The following is a 21271-nucleotide window of genomic DNA, read 5'->3' as shown; positions in this document are numbered from 1 at the left end:
AGAATAAAAAACCTCCTCTGCCATTCACTATAATCCAGGCTGATCATTAGCGGTGTGTCATAGGGATTAGTGCAATTGCCCATTTTGGTAGGAGGAAGAAAAGGTATAATAATCTAAATGGTGAGAGAAGGCAGGGTTCGGAGGTACAGAGGAATCTAGGTGTCTTAGTGCACGAATCACAAAAGACTAATATGCAGATACAGCAAGTAATTAGGAAAGCTAACATAATTCACTGCAAGGGGAAGCGAATTCAAAAGTAGGTGGTTTAGTTGTACAAGGGACTAGCAAAACCACATTTGGACTACTGTGGACAGTATTGGTCAACTTATTTAAGGAAGGATATAAATGTCTTGGAAGCAATTTAGAACAGGTTTACAAAATACCTGGAATGGACAGGCTGTTTTATGAAGAAAGGTTTAACAGGCTAGGTTCAAAGCTGCTGGAGTTTAGAAGAATAAAAGGCAACTTGATTAAAAGACAAGATCCTGAGGCACCTTGACAAGATGGATGTGGAAAGGATGTTTCCTCTTGAGAGAATCTAGAAATAGGGATCACTATTTAAAAATCAGGAATTGTCCATTTAAGATAGAGATGAGGCAAGAATTTCTCAACCTGGGTTGAGCGTCTTTGGAACTCTCTTTTAGAAAAGGCAGTGGAAATGGCATCTTTGAACATATTTAAGACAGAGGTGGACAGATTGTTGGCAAGCAAGGGGGTGGTACATTATCAAAGATAGGTGGGATGTGGATTTGAGGTTGTCATCAGGTCAGTCATAATCTTACTAAATAGTGAAGCAGGCTCGAGGAGCTGAATGGCCTACTCTTGCACCTCGTTCAGATGCTTGTATATTTTAGCTCCAAATTGTGAAACACAAAATCTAGTCAATTACTGGAAATTAAAGTTTAAATTTAGCAAAGACTTTGGGAGATTCAGAAAATCTTCCACCTCACTGAGCCAACTGGTATTATTTGCAAGTCATGCACACCTAACATAGAAAAACATTATTACAACAGCAAAAGGTTTTCAAGTCAGGGATTATTATGCTAGAACACCTAAAATTAACAATTTAACAAGAGGTAACTGAATAATATTTCTGTCCAACCCCATTCCCCCAATGTTCTCTGTAGTTTTATCTGCCTTTGCTTGCATTTTACAGTACCAGAGACAAATTCTGTTTTTGCTGAATCTGAGAAAAATTTATCCAAACCCTGTCCTTTCCCCAGACCTTTTCCCCCTTGTAAATATTTACCCCTTCCTTTGTCACCCTCATGCATCATGCTAAGTTATTGCAAGTCCCAACATCTATCTGTGCAAAATATCCTCCCAATCTCACCCTTTTGATCTGGCAGATTACAGAGTTCTTGGCTAGCAGAAAAACGTTTCCCCCTTTTACTCCAAAGCCCTCAAATTTGAGAACCTATATTAATGTCTTTGTTCAAATTCAAATCTCAGTTTCTCTATCTTCTCCTCATAGCAAAGTATTATTGCAGTAAATCTCTTTTGCACTCTCTTCAGGACATCCTTCTTAAAACCAACCAGAAATGCAAACACCATTTTAATTAAACGTTAACAAACAACTTGTACCAGGTCAGCACTATCTCAACTTTAAAACTTTGTATACTTGTCTATAAACCACGGAATGGCTTTTTTAAAAAATTAATACAACTTGTTCCACTGATCTTCATACTTTTAAGAACATAAGAACATAAGAAATAGGAGCAGGAGTAGGCCATCTAGCCCTTCGAGCCTGCCCCGCCATTCAATAAGATCATGGCTGATCTGTTGTGGCTCAGTTCCACTTTCCCACCCTCTCCCCATAACCCTTAATCCCCTCTCTTATCAAGAACCCATCAACCCGCTTCTTAAAAATATTTAGCGAGGCAGCCTCCACCACTTCAACGGGCAGAGAATTCCAGAGATTCACCACCCTTTGAGTGAAGAAGTTCCTCCTCAACTCCGTTCTAAACCGCCTCCCCTTTATCTTGAGGCTGTGCCCCCTAGTCCTACTGTCTTTTTTGAGCAGGAAGAGTCTCTCCCACCTCTATCCTATCTATCCCATTCATCATCTTATACGTCTCAATGAGATCTCCCCTCATTCTTCTAAACTCTAACGAGTACAAGCCTAGTTTATTCAGCCTCTCCTCATAGCTCAATCCCCTCAACTCCGGTATCAGCCTAGTAAACCTCCTCTGCACTCCCTCCAGGGCCAAAATATCTTTGCGCAGGTGCGGCGCCCAAAACTGCACACAGTACTCCAGCTGCGGCCTCACCAATGCCCTATACAGCTGCAGCAAGACCTCCCTACGATTTTAAATTCCCAAATTTCAATGCTCTACTAGCTTCTGGGATCTGGGTTGTTGAGGAAATGAATGGCCCAAAATGAAAAATGTTTCTTCCCAGCTGCTTTCAAAATAGAGATATCTTGGGCATTCAGTTTGAGATCAGGAGAGATAGTGAGGCTAAGGATGCAGTTACTGGCTGAAGAAGAGGCTGCAGCCAAATTTTAAGGGGTAGCAGCTGATGAGACTTGCAGTAGACATGGCAAAATTGTTTTCTTTCCAAAGATAAAAGATTTTCAATGCCACGGGGAAGTTCAAGCTGCAGCGATTAAGCCATTGGCAGAACACTGGAAGTTGCAAGTGAGCTTTACAAGTTGAAGGAAATTCATGAATATAAAACAGAATCAATAACAAAACAGAATTGTGTTTACTTACTACAGATCATTTATACAAAGAAATGCAATGAAAGAGGTGACACAAGAGTCCTTGGGATCTCAGAGTTAATGGAAAAATCCTACCAAATCTTCTGCTACCACATCTTTGTGCTTGCCCATTCTACTATATTTATGATGTGACTGAACACATACTAGTATTGCTGTCCCTCTTGTTCTCCTCAACTTTGTTGCAGGCATCCAAACCAAGGCTCTCGTGCACCACCTGACTGGAGTTCTCCTTGTCACTGGAAGGTGAGTCACAGGATCCATCAGTTTTCTTCTCAGAGGATAATTCTTCCTTTGGTTCTAGAGGATGGATTTTTACCACCACTACTTGAAGAATTTTGTTTTCCCCAACCTAGTAGGAAGGAAATTTTTCATTAATTGTGATTTGTTTACAATCTTTACAGACATCTATGTCATAGTAGAAAAGCACTCATTTTTGCTGTTGATGGCAGAATTATTAACATTAACATGATAACCAAATGCAAATATAACTAATTTGTTTTAGCAAAGGGCAATCCATGGCATTTGAACTCAAGTTCCAGAGATGACAAAGCAATAATCATCTCTGCCAGAGTTAATTGGCTGTTTTTCACAGAGTTTTATACAATGAATGCAGACATTCTAAGCAATATCCTGTCTAACTCTGGTGTCCATGAAGTGCCATTTTCCATGAGGTCATGGTCAGCAATCAGGACCTTCAACCCTGCTTCATTTTTTGTCTTGCCCAAGGACTATCTGGAATATTAACACCACAGCCTAGGGAGTACAGTTGGAAATTATGGCTTTGATCAGGGATTATATCTAAACTAAGCTCATGGAAATATTTAAGCTAATAAAAACATCTTCTAAGACTGACCTGGAATTCACAATGTTCTCCAATTGCAAACTTGGTCATGATCTCCATCCATGTTTTATCAACTAGCTTGTCCAGAGATAATGTATTGTGATGAACTAATTCTAACACAGGCTTTTCAAACCACACTGGATATTCCTCCTTTAGCCTGCAAAGAGGAACAAAGCAAAATAAGGTAAAAATGTTATATAATTATAATTATGAGTCAACAAATAGCAATTTAGAGAGGATTCAAAGAAACGTGGCCAAAGAAAGTCATGATCAACTGTTGCCAAGCTTTGGTTTTAAAAGCGTGTTAGTTGTAGAAAATAAAAATGATGAGTTTGAGGAATTGGGGACGAGTCAGGCAAGGTGAAAAGACTCAATTCAACTTGTAGATAGGGGACTTTGGGGTGAGAAAAAGCTTCTAATGAAAACTTAGTGGGTAGCTGCAGCTTAAGCCTGTTCAACATCCCCAAGGGCCAGTTACATAGTTATGCCCTAAACGATAAAATTCCCAAATTCAAGTCCCATTTAACTTTGCTGCTACAAGAAAGGTAATTCTCCTTTCCTCAAAATACATTAGACAACAAGAACTTCTCTCTTTCCTAGAATCCAATCACAACATGCTCAAGCATTTCCCTGGCTATATTAACATTTAGTTGTTTTACGTAACAAGTCTCCATAACTCCACAGCTGCACTGGGCCAGCAGATGGTAAAAAGTCTGACAACACCAGGTTTTAGTCCAACCGATTTATTTGATAATACTCACAAGCTTACTTGTTTACGCCAGTCCAACGCCGGCATTCCCACATCATGACTACTATCGACCCAGCAGATGGTGCCAGACTGCAGAAATATTCGGTAACTTACAAGTAGAAATTGTGAATCAGATTCACATCACTAGTCTCTTTCCTGAAAAAGTGCTTTCATATCCTTTTTTTAAAAACATAAGCAAATGCCTTGCCCACCCTCCCCTCCTCCTTTCTTGGATATCTCAGGCAATTAATTATTCTTCACTTACGATTCCAGTCAAAAATCTGGCATCCTGAAAGAGAGTCTGATCTGATCCTTATCTATCATTCTCAGCCACTCTCACAATCTGAGAGGGGTCAGTGAATAGCAGTCAGAAGCAGGATCCTTGGCTAATTTTTCCTGCCTAGTTGGAAGGAACTACTGCCAAGTAGTTACCATATTCTTGCGCATTTTATCCAAATTCCACAGTATTCTAGCATTTGTGACAAAACCTCCATCTGCCATAAACTGTAAAAGCCACATTTTAATACAGGATGGCTCTGTAGCTTTTACTGACCAAAGTTAAAGTGACTTTCACAACTTGGTAACATCAAAAACTTCCCCAATCCAGCTGAAACTCGAGTGATTGTCATTTTGACAGTACTGCTCAGTGTTGTAATTAGGATTTATGTGCAAACATGGACATATGAAGCAACATCTTACATTTATATAGTACCTTGAAAGTAATGAAACATTTTAAGGTGCAACACAAGGGCATCATAACGCAAAGTACTACACCAAGACAGAAAGATATTATTTAGGTGACCAGAAGCTTGGGCAAAGAACTAGGTTTTAACAAGTGTTTTAAAGATGGCAAGTAAGCTAAAGAAGCAGAGAGCTATAGGAAAGGAATTTCCGAGGCTGGGATCTCAGTAACCAAAGGTATAGTCAGCAAAGGTTAGATGATTATGATTGGAGATGTACAGGGGCCAGAATTAGGTGAGTGCAGTTATTTCAGTGGGTTGGAGGAGATTGCAGGGATAGGGAGAGGTGAGACCATAGAGGGGTTTGAAAATAAGGATGTGAATTTAAAAGTCAAGATATTGTTTGAACAAGAGCCAATGTAGGTCAGCAAGCACAGGGATGACGAAGGGAATGGGAATTGCTACAAGACACAGGAAGCAGTGATTCAGATGATTTCAAGTTTACAGATGGTAGAACGCAAGGAGTTCAGCCAGCAAACAGAGTGTTTGAATAGTCGAGTCTAGAGGTAACAAATGTATGGAGAGTTTCTTTATATTTCAGGATTAATGAGCAGTTTTAGCAAACAACAGCAGGATCCGATAATGTTTCAAGTAGCCCAGTCAGATCTGCCAGTGGACAGCTAAGGGAATTGCACCGTATCCTTTCAAGTCTGTATTCCCAGGACTTGAGTTAAGATAAGGTGATACTGGGGGAATGACCAAAGTGAGAGAAAGCAATGGTTTTATGGATCTAGGACATCAAAGGAGGAGGCAGGGGCATAGTTGAGTATATCTGTAGTTGTAGAAATGTAGTGTCAAAAAAAAACTGCATCAGAAAGGCCATGCGTCTGAACTGGTTTTATGTCGATGGAGAATATTTTAAAGTTACATTGTTGTATGAACTAATGGTCACTACTTGCATGCCAACAGCAAAAGTCATTTGAGGTGATGAACTTTGAAATATTCCACAGGTATTGAATTGACACACGAAGGTGTACTGGCTTACAACACTGATACCAGCATGCTAAATGGTCAACACCAATATTATTACCTCTTCCCCTCACTATGAAATCTGACCTCAACTAACATTGACTAATAAATGATACTTTGATAGCATAACGATAGGCAGATATTATTTCCTAAAGACAATTCCTAAATTGAATTGTGAACCACATATCTCCATAATTACTGTTTGTAAGCAACATTCACTTCCTCCACCTCTCAATATAAAGCATTTAAAATATTAACCATACATTTTCCCCTCTGAAAATAGGAATGAAAAGTGGGTCTCGAGTTAGAGCAGATCAGCTCCCAGATTTTGCATCCCTTTAATTTCAGTGCCAGAAAATTAATTTGGATGCAGAATAGACAGCTGACCCACACTGCCTGCTTTCAATCACTTCCAACTTTCAATCAGCCAGAATGAATGATGCTGATGTTTCACTTTTAAGCAGCTCTCCAAGGCCTTACCTGAGTGCCACTCCTCTCCATCTGACAGCCTCAACAACCAAACCCCTGCCTCACGGGTATACCACAGAAACTACTCTGTTCAGATACATATTTACTATAAAAGTCATTTGGTGGCAGTCAAGATCTTGGCAGATTCTGATTTCTTTACCCCCACAAACATTCCATAGACTTAGGCCAATTATAGATTCCTAACCTCAATCCTGTCAGAAATTAGGTAATTTAACCAGATTAGAAATCAAAGATAGCACTTTAGCTACATAGCTCAGTATTAGACAACAGGCCATAAAGATAACACCATTAAACATTGGAATAGCAAATAATTACAACTAACTCTCATGTTATTCCTCTAAATGAATATTAACAATCTCCAATTTACACTGGTGCGGTTTTGAAGTTCCCAATGGATTAGCTTGGTTGCTCGCTTTTCTGTTTTGATGAACATGCGTATAATAGGAGGCAGAGAGTGGGAGTCAACGGGTGCTATTCGGATTGGCGGATGGTGACTAGTGGAGTGCCCCAGGGGTCGGTGCTGGGGCCTCAGCTTTTTACCATTTATATAGATGATCTGGAGGAGGGAACCGAGTGTAGGGTGTCGAAATTTGCTGATGACACCAAGATTGGGGGAACGGCAAATTGTGCGGAGGGTGTGGAGAGTCTGCAGAAGGATCTAGATAGGCTGGGCGAATGGGCCAGGAAATGGCAAATGGAATTTAATGTTGGCAAGTGTGAGGTGGTCCACTTTGGTAGGAAAAATGGTAGGAAGGACTATTACTTACGAGGCGAAAAACTGCAGCAGGCGACGGTGCAGAGGGACCTCGGGGTCCTTGTGCATGAGTCGCAAAAACCCAGCTTGCAGGTGCAGCAGGTGGTCAGGAAGGCGAATGGGATGCTGGCCTTCATAGCGAAGGGGATTGAATATAAAAGTAGGGAGGTCTTGCTGCAGCTGTATAGGGCATTGGTGAGGCCGCAACTGGAGTACTGTGTGCATTTTTGGGCACCGCACCTGCGCAAAGATATTTTGGCCTTGGAGGGAGTGCAGAGGAGGTTTACTAGGCTGATACCGGAGTTGAAAGGGTTGAGCTATGAGGAGAGGCTGAATAAACTGGGCTTGTACTCGTTAGAGTTTAGAAGAATGAGAGGAGATCTCATTGAAACGTATAAGATGATGAATGGGATGGATAGGATAGAGGTGGAAAGACTCTTCCCGCTCAAAAAAGACAATAGGACTAGGGGGCACAGCCTCAAGATAAAAGGGGGGCGGTTTAGAACGGAGTTGAGGAGGAACTTCTTCACTCAAAGGGTGGTGAATCTCTGGAATTCTCTGCCCGTTGAAGTGGTGGAGGCTGCCTCGCTAAATATTTTTAAGACGCGGGTTGATGGGTTTTTGATAGGAGAGGGGATTAAGGGTTATGGGGAGAGGGCGGGAAAGTGGAACTGAGCAGCGACAGATCAGCCATGATCTTATTGAATGGGGGGCAGGCTCGAAGGGCTGGATGGCCTACTCCTGCTCCTATTTCTTATGTTCTTATGTTCTTATAACTGAAGCCACTAGACTTTAAATAAACACTAGGATAGGAATATTTGAGATCTTGGACTCATTCTCCCGGATGGTCAATTTGGTTATCCCAGTAAAAATGGAGATAACCTCCATTCTCTAGAATAGAAAGTGAAGCTACTGAAGCTTTTACTGAGGTTAGCCTGTATCTGTTGACCAATTTCAAAATGATTTTTCTGCACTCTGGAGTACTTGTTTGCACTAACAGTTGACAAAGAATGACATCAGTAGATCTGGCAGCATAATCAGGTTCCCAGTAGGACAGCATGCAGCTATTTTAAGCGGTTATCTCTAATAGTCATATTAGTTGAAATTTAATATCCAACCAATTAATTCTGTTGAGGAAGATTATGCCATTTTTCGCGAATTTGAGAAACTAAGAAGATGGTCGAGTGTCATATGAAGCTTGAAAATAGTCTCAAAGAGGATGAGGTGAATTACAACTTCACAATTACGTGATGCCAAGTCTTGTTTTAAAATGAAGGCAGCTGTTAGCAAAAGACAAAAAGAACTCCTACAGTTTGGGTACTAAGAATGAGACAGAGGAGGAAACAGTGCAATGTCCCTACCTTTCAATAAAGCGAGAACTGTACTTTAAATAATGGGGAAATGAAGTTTATCTCAAAGTCATGCCAGGAACGTACTCTAGCCATATAGATGAGAGCACATGTTTACATTCCATTTTTTCCTCCTTAATCAGATAGGAAGTTTAACATGCAAATTACTTTTGTATATCATTTCACAGGGTAAAACCTCACAAATCAGCCCCTTTTCCGAACCATTATACTTTCAGGGAAGCTCAATAATACTATATTTCAGAATTTGTCTCCCTTCACCCAGCCTGTTTCAACAGTTTCCCCACTGATAGTTAGAGAACCTACTGAACATTCAATGACTATGAGATGCCCTTAAATCTCTCCATCCTTACGAGCATATCCTGTCTTTCAACACAGTAAAAAGTCTGACAACACCAGGTTTTAGTCCAACCTATTTATTTGATAATATTCTCACTAGCTTTCGAGGGGACAGCCTCTTCGTCAGGTGAATGGAGAGTTTCAACACAAGCAGGATTAAAAAACCCATAATAACAGAAAATGCTGGACAGATTCAGGTCTGGCAGCATCTGTGGAGAAAGAAACAGTGTTAACACTTCAAGTGCAAAGAAGACTCATACTGGCCTCAATGTTTCTCTCACCAGAGATTTTGCCAGACTTGCAGAGTTTTCCTGCATTTTCTGTTTTTATTTCAGGTTTCCAGCTTCTCCAACATTGTGCTTTTAATTAACAATCCTATACCACATGACCCTGTGTTAACAGTCTGAAAAACTTACGCTGCCATCACTCAACTAATAGGACTAAATCCAAATATATATTACAAAGTTGAAACTGGTTCACACACTGTGTTCTATCAACATGGGCCACAGTCTAGTTATTAATTAGTTGGGACACTCTTCTAAGAAGGATGTTACATAAGTCAAATACCCCATCGAACTTTATGGAATTCACCCCAGCACCAAATTGCTATCAACTTATTGAATGTACTTGTAATCAACAATACCATATACTTACAGTTCAGTTACTTCTTGCTCCTCTTCCCAGGCCTCCTTGTGAGTGAGTTGGTTGCTGCCTGTGCTTTTACATGTCCAAATTCGCTCTGCATATCTGGACAATCGAGATTCATATTCTCTGAATATTGGCTCAGGAAAATAGAGGAAGAATTTCAGGTTTTCCCAACAACACAAAAAGGCATTATACCATATTTGTACTTCTTCATACCTTTGACATACTGTTCCCTATATCCAACCCACTGAATCCAATTCTCCCGTTCTAATTCACTTAACATTCAGTCCTCACATTGACTCAATCTTTTCATATTTTTCCTCAATATTCTCATCTTTTCTGCTGTTCTGAAAGTACCAGCTCCTGTAAAGTACCGTACCCCAGGCACCTCCAAGCTTTTCAGCCAAGTGGCCATTCAAGTAAGTCTAGAAAGTAGGTGTTTGCAGACCATTCGACTGTGGATGTCCATAGCAGTGCTCAATTCTGTTCTTACCCGTCACCTACAAACTTCAATGACAATAGCAAACAAAAATGCTGTAAGTGCTCGGGAGAATAAAACATTCAGGAAATCTGAACAAAGGGTCCATTAGAATTTCAAAGCGAAAGCAAGTCATTATTTTGGTTGGAAGCATTGCATCAGAGCTGGAAGATAAGCCACTCCCTTCATAGGACGGAGCAACAAGTCAAGTTCAGTACACCAACTACTGTTGCAAAGAACCGGTACATAGATTTATTAGTCTGTAGTTTTTATTTGTAAAAAAGGCTAAAAAGAGATTCAAGAGCAAATTTTACCCAATTTTGTCATTTGAATGTCTTTACATTGCCTCTCAGAGCTGCTTGTGAAAGTTTGCAAGCACAGACAACGTCTCCTTATCGATGATGTCAGTGCAATTTAGAGCCAGTAGTTTGTCAGGCACCGGAAATAATGGTCCGAGGCCAGTAGTTATTGTGCAACTGTAATCCCTGAGGATTCCCATCAATGCCAAACACAACATTTTCTGATAACAATGATCTTGGACTCCGACCATAAATTTCCAAAAAGGACGGCCATATCTGCCTAGGCAACTTGCAGCCCAATAGTTACAATTCCTGCTGGCATCCTCCATAATAATCAAATCTTAAACGTTTCAGAATTATGCCAGGGTTACAGTCAGTGTATTGTATCTTAACAAGGCTACTGTTATCTGCCATGCAAATTCATCACCATTTCCAATAATTATCAGACAATAATGCATCTGTAAAGGAGTGGAATTATTGAGAAACTTAGGTGCCTATGGAGATTAAGTATAACCTCAATGTTTCATTACCCTGGCACCACCAATAAGAAACATTCGAGCATTCTTCCTTGAGGGCTCCTAAGCTGCGCAAAGTGGAGCTTGGGGATGGGGGTGAGGGCACACATCCAATGTTTAAATTAATATTCATGTTAATCTGCAATTATCTCAGTCATTAATAGCAAGCCTTCAAATAATAAATTAGTATTTATCTGCTAATTAGGTAATAATACAAAGTTCTTTGCAAATCTCCAAGCCCACAAGATTGAAAGATGACAATCAGGGTGTACTTGGTTTTGTAGGCCAGAATGCCAGGATCTGGGTGCCATATTGACCCACAAGTTGTAGTTTTGACATTCCTGATCATTATTGCTATTGCAGCACATGCAAGTTGGAATTGCAAGCAATAGCTGGTATAACCAAATTAAAAAAACTCTCTTTCTCATTTCATTTTGCCAGTTCTTTGAATTAGGACTCTCTTAACCCTTTTAAGGAAATACAGCAAACAACCCAAATTGCTCACTTCCTGTTCAGTGCTTTCCAAAGGCTTCTAAAGCACCTTGATTTGCTTGTGGAAGTTGAGAGTTTCTCTAGGGTGCAGTATTTTCTCTATTTTTACTATTCAAAGTGCCATTAATTTCTTCGTAACTGCCGAGTTGCCAAAGGTAAGGTACACTCAAAAAGCAGATTTCAGCAGATTCTGCAAACTTACAAGAGAGAAATAACTCAAGCAAATCAGGCACCATGTAGATAGAGAGATGGGGAGAGAGAGAGAGAGAAACAAAGGTAATGTTCCACATCAATAGCCTTGAGTCAAAAATGGAGGTTAGAGATACAACATTCAGAGGCAAGAAATATCAGTGAGTCAGGGGTGACCAAATGTCAAAAGAAATGATGGATGGCTATAACAAAATAAATAAAAGCTGAGGTCCAGAAGAGCTATAAAGGGCAACAGCAAAACCATTACCAGCATCCATCTCAAAAAACGGGAACAGTGATTAGGATTTCAAATTGTTGAATTCAGTGTCAGATCTGAAAGGTTCAAAAATGCCAAATGAAAGATGAAGAGCTGTTCTTGGGCTTGAGCTGAACTTATTTTAATAGTAGCGAACAAACTCAGGCTGAAACTATATACATTGAAGTGCGTTTCACACTCCTCAAACCCCTGCATGATAGTTGTGACAACAGCACATCACAATTATGGTAGTAATTCCATACATGCAACTCAGGATGGCATGATGGTCAAGCCTAGCAGCATAACATAAAACATGGCTATTTTTAAACTTCTCCAAGCCATACACAGATCTGCAAGAACATGTGAATGCCATTCCAACTGACAGAATAACACTACAAAACAGGAACACAAAGGTAGAGAGAAAATCTAGAAAGTTAATACTTCAAAAAGATTCATGGTTATAACTATTATGACAATCTGCAGAACTGCCATTAGAATTTTAATAAAATGCAATGTGAAAAACTCTAATTTTGTACAAAGATGTATGAGAACGTCCCCAGGACTGGAAAACGGCAGCTGAGGAAAGATTGTGTAGGCTGGGGCTGTCCTTTTTGGAGCACAGGAGGCTGAAGGGAGATTTGACTGAGGTGTACAAAATTGCAAGTGACCTGGATTGAGTAGATTGGAAGGATCAAGCTACTTTAGCAGTGGGGACAATGACCACGGGGGCATAGATTTAAAATTATTGGTACTAAGTTGAGGGGAGATGAGGAAAACCTTTTTTTCACCCAGAGAGTTGTGGGCGTCTGCAACTCACTGCCTGAAAGGGCAGGAGAGACAGAAGTACTCAACTAATTAATTTGCTAGTTAAAAGCACAGCCAAGCATTGACACCATCTTAATTGAATACCAGTGCCATTGAATATGTTCTATAAGAGATAGGAGCAGAATTAACCCATCAAGTCTGCTCCACCATTCAATCATGTCTGATATTTTTTCTCATCCCCATTGTCTTGCCTTTTCTCCATAATCCCTGATCCCCTTATTAATCAAGAACCTAGCTCTGTCTTAAAGATCTCCATGACCTAGCACCACAGCCGTCTGCAGCAAAGAGTTCCACAGATTTACCATTCTGGCTGAAGAAATTCCTCCTCATCTTTGTTTTAAAGGATCATCCCTTTAGCCTGAGGTTGTGCCCTCTAGTTCTAGCTTTCCCTACAAGTGGAAACATCCTCTCCATGTCTACTCTATCCAGGCCTTGCAGTATACTGTAAGATCCCCCCTCATCCTTCTAAACTCCAATGAAGATAGACCTAGAGTCCTCAACTGTTAATCATATGGCAAATTCTTCATTCCAGGGATCATTCTTGTAACCTCCTCTGGACCTTTCCAAGGCTAGCACATCCTTCCTTAGATATGGGGCCCAAAACTGCTCACAACACTCCAAATGGGATCTAACCAGGGCCTTATACAGCCTCAGTACATCCCGGCTCTTGTATTCTAGCCCTCGGGATGAATGTTAACATTGCCTTCCTAACTGCCAACTGAACCTACACATTAACTTCTTTATGTGTAGCTTAAGGTTAACAACAATCTATTATCTAAACAGGACTAAAAGATTCCATCACTAAAACGTGTGCTTACACTGTGGTTTTGAACAGATGAAATTTTGCACAATGAAAAGTATCCAGCCATGCAATTAAATTTCAGGCTTGGATTGCACAAAAGAAACATCTGATCAGTAGGGAACTGGTCACGGTAACAGCAGGAGCAACAAGAAGTGATTAGATGATATCCCACATTAAAGGGCATTTGTTTACATATTTATTGCAATTCTTACTGCAGCCTACAGGTATTAATACATTAAATTGGTGTTTTGACAACAATGTGACATGTTACCCAGACTGACCACTATTATGGAAAGGGTTTTACAGGTAAATGCAGGATTTAAAATAAAATTTCCAAGCAGCCATCAATTTCTAGTTGTCAAAAATATAACACTGGATTCAAGTCAAGAGATTTCTTGGTGGGAGGCAGTTGCGTATGTGTAAAAAAAATCACCAATCACATGTAGAGTAAGCTACAACAACTATGGAATCACTTCTTTTTGTGTCTATCTGGGAATTTACATTACTGGATTGAATGTTGCCTGGGACATGTCTGTTGAAAAGTTGCTTGCTCAAACCATCTCTAAATAGAAGTGGGACCTACATCGAGGATTTGTCATCATTGAAGAAACGTAACCATTGCTGCTTGGCCTTTTCTGCATTATCCTGAAAAATACATGATCGGGTATTACCCGTCAGTAATAATGCAAATCAGCAGCAGTTTCAACAACCAGTTAAACTATGGACACTTAAGATCACGATCTTGTTCCCACCTACACTTTTCCAATGGACATCGCCTGCTCACTATCAGTACTGGAAAAATATAACTAATCTTTTCCTAGCTCAGGGATACTAAGATTGATTGTAACCAATGGCTACTCAAACTGTATTCAGTAATCTTCACTGCTTCAATACTGCCACAAGACCTCAGGAGATGTCCCATATTTTTAAAGTTTGGACAGATTCTTGAGACTTAGACAATTCTAAGAAAGTTGCAACGTATTCATAAATCGTAGTTGGTGTGTACACAGTTCCAGAAGCCAACACTACAATAACTCCTTTCTCAGTGGTGTTAAATTTAGATGGTCGGGGGCAAGAAAGATCCCATGACCATAATTCGCAAGTCTTTTCTAAAAACGTGAAATGAAGTTTTTTGACTTTTCCCAGTCTTTCAGCACCATTCACAGACACACAAGGACTGATCAAAATGAGCTTTGCTTCCAAGTATAAAACAAGCTTGAGATAAAACACCAATAAATACCATTCCACCACAAGAACTGACAGCTACCAAGTTTCTGCACTCCTGTCACTCAACCCCTAGTCTGAAGAGTTCACTGAAACACATATAAACAAGCACTGACCAAATAAAACAATTTTACAGCACTTTTAAAACATTTTTAAGGCTCCCAAACATGAAACATTACACCCAAAGCAGCTTGATAGCCAGGAAGCTACGATGGGTAAAGTTCTGAACTATGACCTAAGTTAAACAACTGAACTCGAAGGATATATTCAGAAGATTGCAGTATCATTCTTACAGATCTCAGTGAAAGCAGTATGCTATTGATCAAAATAATATGTGCTCTAAACTCCAGATTCCAAACTATGATAATAAACAAACTGGATATGTTATACAAACTCTTGGTTTAACTCAAAGTTTAAATTTTATTTTATACAAAGTTTTGCCCTTCTCATAAATCCTTACGAGCACATTTAAACAGCAAAGTTTGCATGCAATCATAACACCTTCCACAAGGCATATCAAACAGATTTGTGAGCCTGAGCCACTAGAAGAGTTAAGCAGGCATAGCAACCAGCTAAGGAATGAGAAACAAATGAATTAAGTCTTTTTGCTGCAATTGAAGTATACATTACTTTCAGAAGAATTTAATTTCCTTTCCACTTACACTTCTTAAGCCTTTTGTTCAAAAACTAGCATCTTCTTAAAGTGTTTCGAAGCAATTGCCTAAACTCCCCTCTGTAAGTCAAGTATAAAACGTCCCATGAATGACTAGGTAGTACCTCTGTAGTTTAACACATATCAGAAGTAAAAAAAAATTCATGAATACATCATTTCTTGTGTTCAGAACACAAGAAACTGCATGTCAAAGAAAAAATCTGAACTATTTAAAAGCCTCCTACCCCTACTCCATGCCATTCTTGCAAAATTAATTTTCAAATCAATAGATATGAAAGTAACAAAAATATTCTAAAAGCTCCCCATAAGATAGACACATCCATATTACAAATGGAATATTAGAAGTAGCTCATTTATCTCTGACTAATAATCAAAGCACACAGCAGATCCATTAGCATCTTATTAAGGGAATAGATGAGTTAACATTTCAGACGGGGCTCCTTTTATCACACCCGTTTGGTTCCGGATGCTGACCTGCCTGAGGTGTGCTTCCAGCACTTTCAGTTTGTAGTTCAGATCTCCAGCATTTGCAAATTTCGTTTCTACAAGAAGCTAATTGATTAAACACATCCAAGGTGATCAGAAAAATCAATTTGGGCAACAAACTGCAGAAAGTTTCAAATATAACTTAAACTGTTCACTGCCTGAACAAGAAGGCTGATGCTGCAGCAACTTTAGAAGTAGGCAGGGAAAGGCTGGACCAGTCCTTTGACTGTAGCTGTAGATCAGGTCCAGTGATAAAAAGGAATTAAATAAGGATCCTCAGGTCGGCCACAGTTTGAGCTAGCTGGAAAGTTGGCTGCCCGACTTCACTCAGTCTCCTTCAGGGTGGCACAGTAAAGCTGTCTGAGAGTAGGCCCAGGCTGGCACCATCAGGCCTCCTGACAATGACTAACTTGTGGAGTTGAAACATTCACTCGGGAGGACATTATAGCGGGTCAGGCCAGCGTTGACACGCAGTTTGACAACACGGCGCTCTTCCCCCTCTCTCACTCCCTTTCCCTGGCAGCAGGAAAGTCGCCGGCTCCTGCCCTCAAAACCTAGGCCCTGTCCCTGGGGAGAAGCCGTCTCTCGCCCAAGGCCGGGCCCCCCGGCTCCGCCTAAAAGAGTCACCGGCTCGGCTCTAAGGATACTCGTTGCTCCTGAAGCCCTCGCCGCTGTGCTCGATCACATAGATGGTCTCCTCCGCCGACAGGTCGGTGAGCGGCTTGGCCAGCGGGAATGGCTTCCTGCCCAGCAGCGGCGCCATGGTCCAGCCAGCCGGCCGGCCGGCCGGCTCCGGGAAGGGAGGGAGGGTGGCCGGCGGGGAGGCCGGTCAGGGACTGTCCGCAGCTCCGCCTGCCACCCCCCGGGCCACAGTGAAATGGAAGACCGCGATCCCCGCACTCGGCCTCCAGCTGGAGAGTTCAAAAATGGCGGGATTGGGCCGCGGCTCCACTTCTCGCCGGCAGCTCGACACCTCCCGCCACCGCGCAACCCGCAGCGGCCAGCCGGAAATCCCGCCCATCCCGCACCCCCATTGGCTGCAGCCCGGAGCCCGCCACCCGGCCTGAGCCCGCCCCCCTCCACTGATTGGACACAGCCGCTGTCCATCAACCGCCAGTCAGCAGCGCGGGGTCTGATATCGCTGAGGTGAAAGGTTAGAAGCGGCGGTTAACCGGTGAGGGGGAAAAAGTACTTTTTAAACCCGGAGTGATTCGCACAGCAAATTGTGTCTGCGGAAGAAGCGGTGCTGCACGCGTCAGATTTCCGCATTTTAAATGAAAATTTGTCCTTTAATGAAAACATACGCACAATGTGAGACGAGGAAACCGAACTTGCTGTGCGATTCGATTGGACCAGAGTGGATGGGGGGTGTGTCCAGGCCTGATTGATGTCCGCTTCTGTTCGCCGATTGGTTCCCCAGCCGTCAATTATCAACTAGGGTGCCAGCAAGTGTGGTTGTGGATGAAGTGGGTAGTGGGGACGCGACAGACAAACAGGATTCAGGCTGCGTCTGAGAACTGTGAGGCCGCCTTAGAACTTCAAGGAGCCGAACACAAGCTCAGCATAGCAGCAGGCCGCGCTGGACTGCACTATAAACATCCACTCAGCCTACTACCTGCAAGAACTGGGGTGGAGGAGGAACATGGTTCCTCTATAACTGGTTGTGCTGTCAACATCATCATTGAGAGCACCTTACACGCTTGAAAAAACGTTGAGTCGTGAACTGTGGTGTGATTTATTTTAAATTTAAAGTTCATGTTAGCGCTAGGCTTGTTTTATTATTGTCCCATAGTGATTTGATTTATAATTGTCACATACAGTGAAAACTCTTTCCCGGTACAGACAAAGCACAAGTTCATCGAGTACGTAAGGAAGGAAAGGGGAGTGTACAGAATATATTGTGACAGGATATTGTTTCAGTCCTAGTTAGAATGTAGAGGTATTCTCATTCAAAAGTCTGATGGTACCAGGGAAGAAACTGTTCTTGGAAAATTACTCAACTTAATAAGTTTTAATGTATGTTCTTATCGAGGGTTTGAATTCAGCAGCTGAAATTTTATAAAAAATTTAATGTATAGAAGGTGTAGGATATGCTTGACTTTATGATTTACTTCAAACTGTTGTTGGTTGAGCAAATGTGGCAGGCATTTTTTGAATATAGCAAGACTCCAAACAGTCGGCAATGTGGTGTAAGGCTAACTAATCAATTTGATGGTGATAGTAGAGAGAAGAATGTTGACTGACAGAGTGCGCTGTTTTGAATGGGATCTTCAACATTCATCTGAACTATCTGGAACAGCAGATAAGGGCCTTCACACAAATGCATCAGAAAGAGACCAAGATGTTGTAAAGGATAAAATACATTTGCACAAAGCATTAGTTATTACCAAAAGAACCAAAGGAGAAATAAGAAATTTCTTCACAGTGTGGCTTAGTGAGCTCTGTAAGGCAAGAATGATTAAAATTACTGTGAAGTCTGATTTAAAAAGACAATTAGATATGTACTAGAAGAAAACTAATTTGGAAGTTATGGGATGTGCAACAAACATCTTTACTTATTAAGGACCAGATCAGAAACTCCAACACATTTTATGAAGTTAGCCTCGACCCTAACTTTCACATTTGATTTGTTTCACTCCAGGTATAATTTAAATGACCCACTAGAAAGCTTTTATCAAAACCAACTTTAAGAATACAGAATATAACAAAAATAATTAGCATAACTTTTACAAATTAAAATACTTAAATATGACAAAGTGTAATTCTTAATCACTAGCTATCTCTATTGTTCCAATTTAGCAGATCCCTTCTTTAGAACCAGTTAGCAGAAAAACCAAAGATACTTAATTAGGTAGTATATTTCTAGCCCTTTCACATTGTGGAGAGTGATGCAGGCAGACACCAGTCTTTTAACTTTAATGCTGCAACTTCCATCCGCAAATAGTAGAATCTCAGAAGAAAAGATTAGTTTCCTGGCAGATTCTAGTCTCCAGACCTCAGAAGAGAAAAGAGGGGCACTTCTTCTCCCAAAAAGCTGACTGGGTTCGAGTTCTCTAAGGCTGGCTGTATCCAGTCATATGGCCTTACCTAGCAATCAACCCCCACTCCACAATATCCCGAGGAAAAACACAAAACTAGAGAACTCGCCAATAGTTCAGATCAAAACAAACACTGCATCAACTAAGGTCAATTATGTTGCTGTCGTAACAACACAGTGCTAAGATGCAGACAAAATGGCCCCAATAAAATGAAACAGTCTAGTAAACACATTCAGCACAGAAACATGACTAAAATACATTCCTTAAAGGCAAAGTATCATCACAATTTAAATAGCCTCATGTACTACAAGATTCTTTGATTCTGTATCAAGGTCCTACAAATATGTGAATAGGCAGAATGGCAGATTATCGTTACATTGCTTTTTTGGCAGAATGTCAGCTGGATTTCCAGCCTTATCTGTGTCCAGGGACCTTTAACATCAAAAGCAAAATCCCACAGATTCTAGAAATCTGAAATAAAATGTGGAAATTACAAGTCTAGTGACACTGGACAGAGAAGAATTATTAATGTTTCACAGCAGAAACTTAACTAGATCAGCCATACAATTACTCTGGCTACAGGAGGTTAGAAACTGGGAATTCTGTAGCAAATTGCTGCAGTAATCTTCTTTATGGCATACACTCCTGTCACTGTGCAAGGGTGATGGAAGAAGTGAATGTTTACAGTTGCGAATGGAGAGCTGATCAATGCAAGCTGCTTTTTCCTGAAACTGCACTCATCCAGGGAAGAGGAAATGGTGGTCAGGCTTTGGGGAGTCAGATGAGTCCCCAAAGCCTGACCACCATTTCCTCTTCCCTGGATGAGTGCAGTTTCAGGACAAAGCAGCTTGCATTGATCAGCTCTCCATTCGCAACTGTAAACATTCACTCCTTCCATCATCCTTGCACAGTGACAGGAGTGTATGCCATAAAGAAGATTACTGCAGCAACTTGCCAAGGCACCTTTGACAGCATATACCAAACTATGACTTCCATTATCTAGAAGGACAAGGAAAGAAGTCTCACAACACCAGGTTAAAGTCCAACAGGTTTATTTGGAATCATGAGCCTTCAGAGCACTGTTCCTTTATTAGGTGATTGGAAATGGAGATCTTCAGCGAGGAGAACAACCACTACAACACCATATAACCCTGCCACAGCAACCGCTGCAAGACGTACCAGATCATCGACACGGCTATCACCATCACACGTGAGAAAACCACCCACCAGCGACACAGTACATATTCATGGGACTCGGCCAATGTTGTCTAACTCACGCTGCAAGAAAGAATGTCCTGAGGCATGGTACATCAGTGAGACAATGCAGATGCTATGACAATGGATGAATAGACACCGCATGATAATCACCAGGCAGGAGTGTCATAAGAACATAAGAAATAGGAGCAGGAGTAGGCCATCTGGCCCCTCGAGCCTGCCCCGCCATTCAATAAGATCATGGCTGATCTGTCGTGGCTCAGTTCCACATTCCCGCCCTCTCCCCATAACCCTTAATCCCCTCTCTTATCAAAAACCCATCAACCCACGTCTTAAAAATATTTAGCGAGGTAGCCTCCACCACTTCAACGGGCAGAGAATTCCAGAGATTCACCACCCTTTGAGTGAAGAAGTTCTTCCTCAACTCTGTTCTAAACCGCCCCCCCTTTATCTTGAGGCTGTGCCCCCTAGTCCTACTATCCTTTCTGAGCGGGAAGAGTCTCTCCACCTCTATCCTATCCATCCCATTCATCATCTTATACGTCTCAATGAGATCTCCCCTCATTCTTCTAAACTCTAACGAGTACAAGCCTAGTTTATTCAGCCTCTCCTCATAGCTCAACCCCGGCATCAGCCTAGTAAACATCCTCTGCACTTCCTCCAAGGCCAAAATATCCTTGCGTAAGTATGGCGCCCAAAACTGCACACAGTACTCCAGCTGCGGCCTCACCAATGCCCTATACAGTCGCAGCAAGACCTCCCTACTTTTATATTCAATCCCCCTCACTATGAAGGCCAGCATCCCATTTGCCTTCCTGACCACCTGCTGCACCTGCAAGCTGGGCTTTTGCGACTCATGCACAAGGACCCTGAGGTCCCTCTGCACCGTTGCCTGCTGCAGTTTTTCTCCACGTAAGTAATAATCCTTCCTACCAAAGTGGACCACCTCGCACTTGCCAACATTAAATTCCATTTGCCAGTTCCTGGCCCATTCGCCCAGCCTATCTAGATCCTTCTGCAGACTCTCCACACCCTCCGCGTAATTTGCCGTTCCACCAATCTTGGTGTCATCAGCAAATTTCGACACCCTACACTCGGTTCCCTCCTCCAGATCATCTATATAAATGGTAAATAGCTGAGGCCCCAGCACCGACCCCTGAGGCAC

The 21271-nt window shown here is 41.5% G+C and overlaps 1 protein-coding gene across 2 annotated transcripts in view; it reads right to left on the bottom strand.

The window, feature by feature from the left end:
• baz1b (bromodomain adjacent to zinc finger domain, 1B) overlaps window positions 1-16844 on the bottom strand; it is a 77126-nt gene extending 60282 nt beyond the window's left edge. For both annotated transcript variants that reach the window (XM_080210403.1, XM_080210404.1), the window contains exons 1-4: window positions 16501-16844; window positions 9624-9740; window positions 3576-3720; window positions 2867-3071 (exon numbers count right to left, since the gene is read on the bottom strand). In XM_080210403.1, the coding sequence (XP_080066529.1) occupies window positions 2867-3071; window positions 3576-3720; window positions 9624-9740; window positions 16501-16616 (583 nt within the window). In that variant the 5' untranslated portion in view covers window positions 16617-16844. The remainder of the gene's footprint in view (window positions 1-2866; window positions 3072-3575; window positions 3721-9623; window positions 9741-16500) is intronic.
• Between the last annotated feature and the right edge of the window lie 4427 nt (window positions 16845-21271).

Source organism: Carcharhinus amblyrhynchos, chromosome 23, assembly GCF_965287045.1.
Source record: "Carcharhinus amblyrhynchos chromosome 23, sCarAmb.v2.hapA, whole genome shotgun sequence".
NCBI lineage: Eukaryota > Metazoa > Chordata > Chondrichthyes > Carcharhiniformes > Carcharhinidae > Carcharhinus > Carcharhinus amblyrhynchos.
The sequence above is the reverse complement of the archived record's forward strand: the minus strand, read 5'-3'. Positions and strand labels throughout refer to the sequence as shown.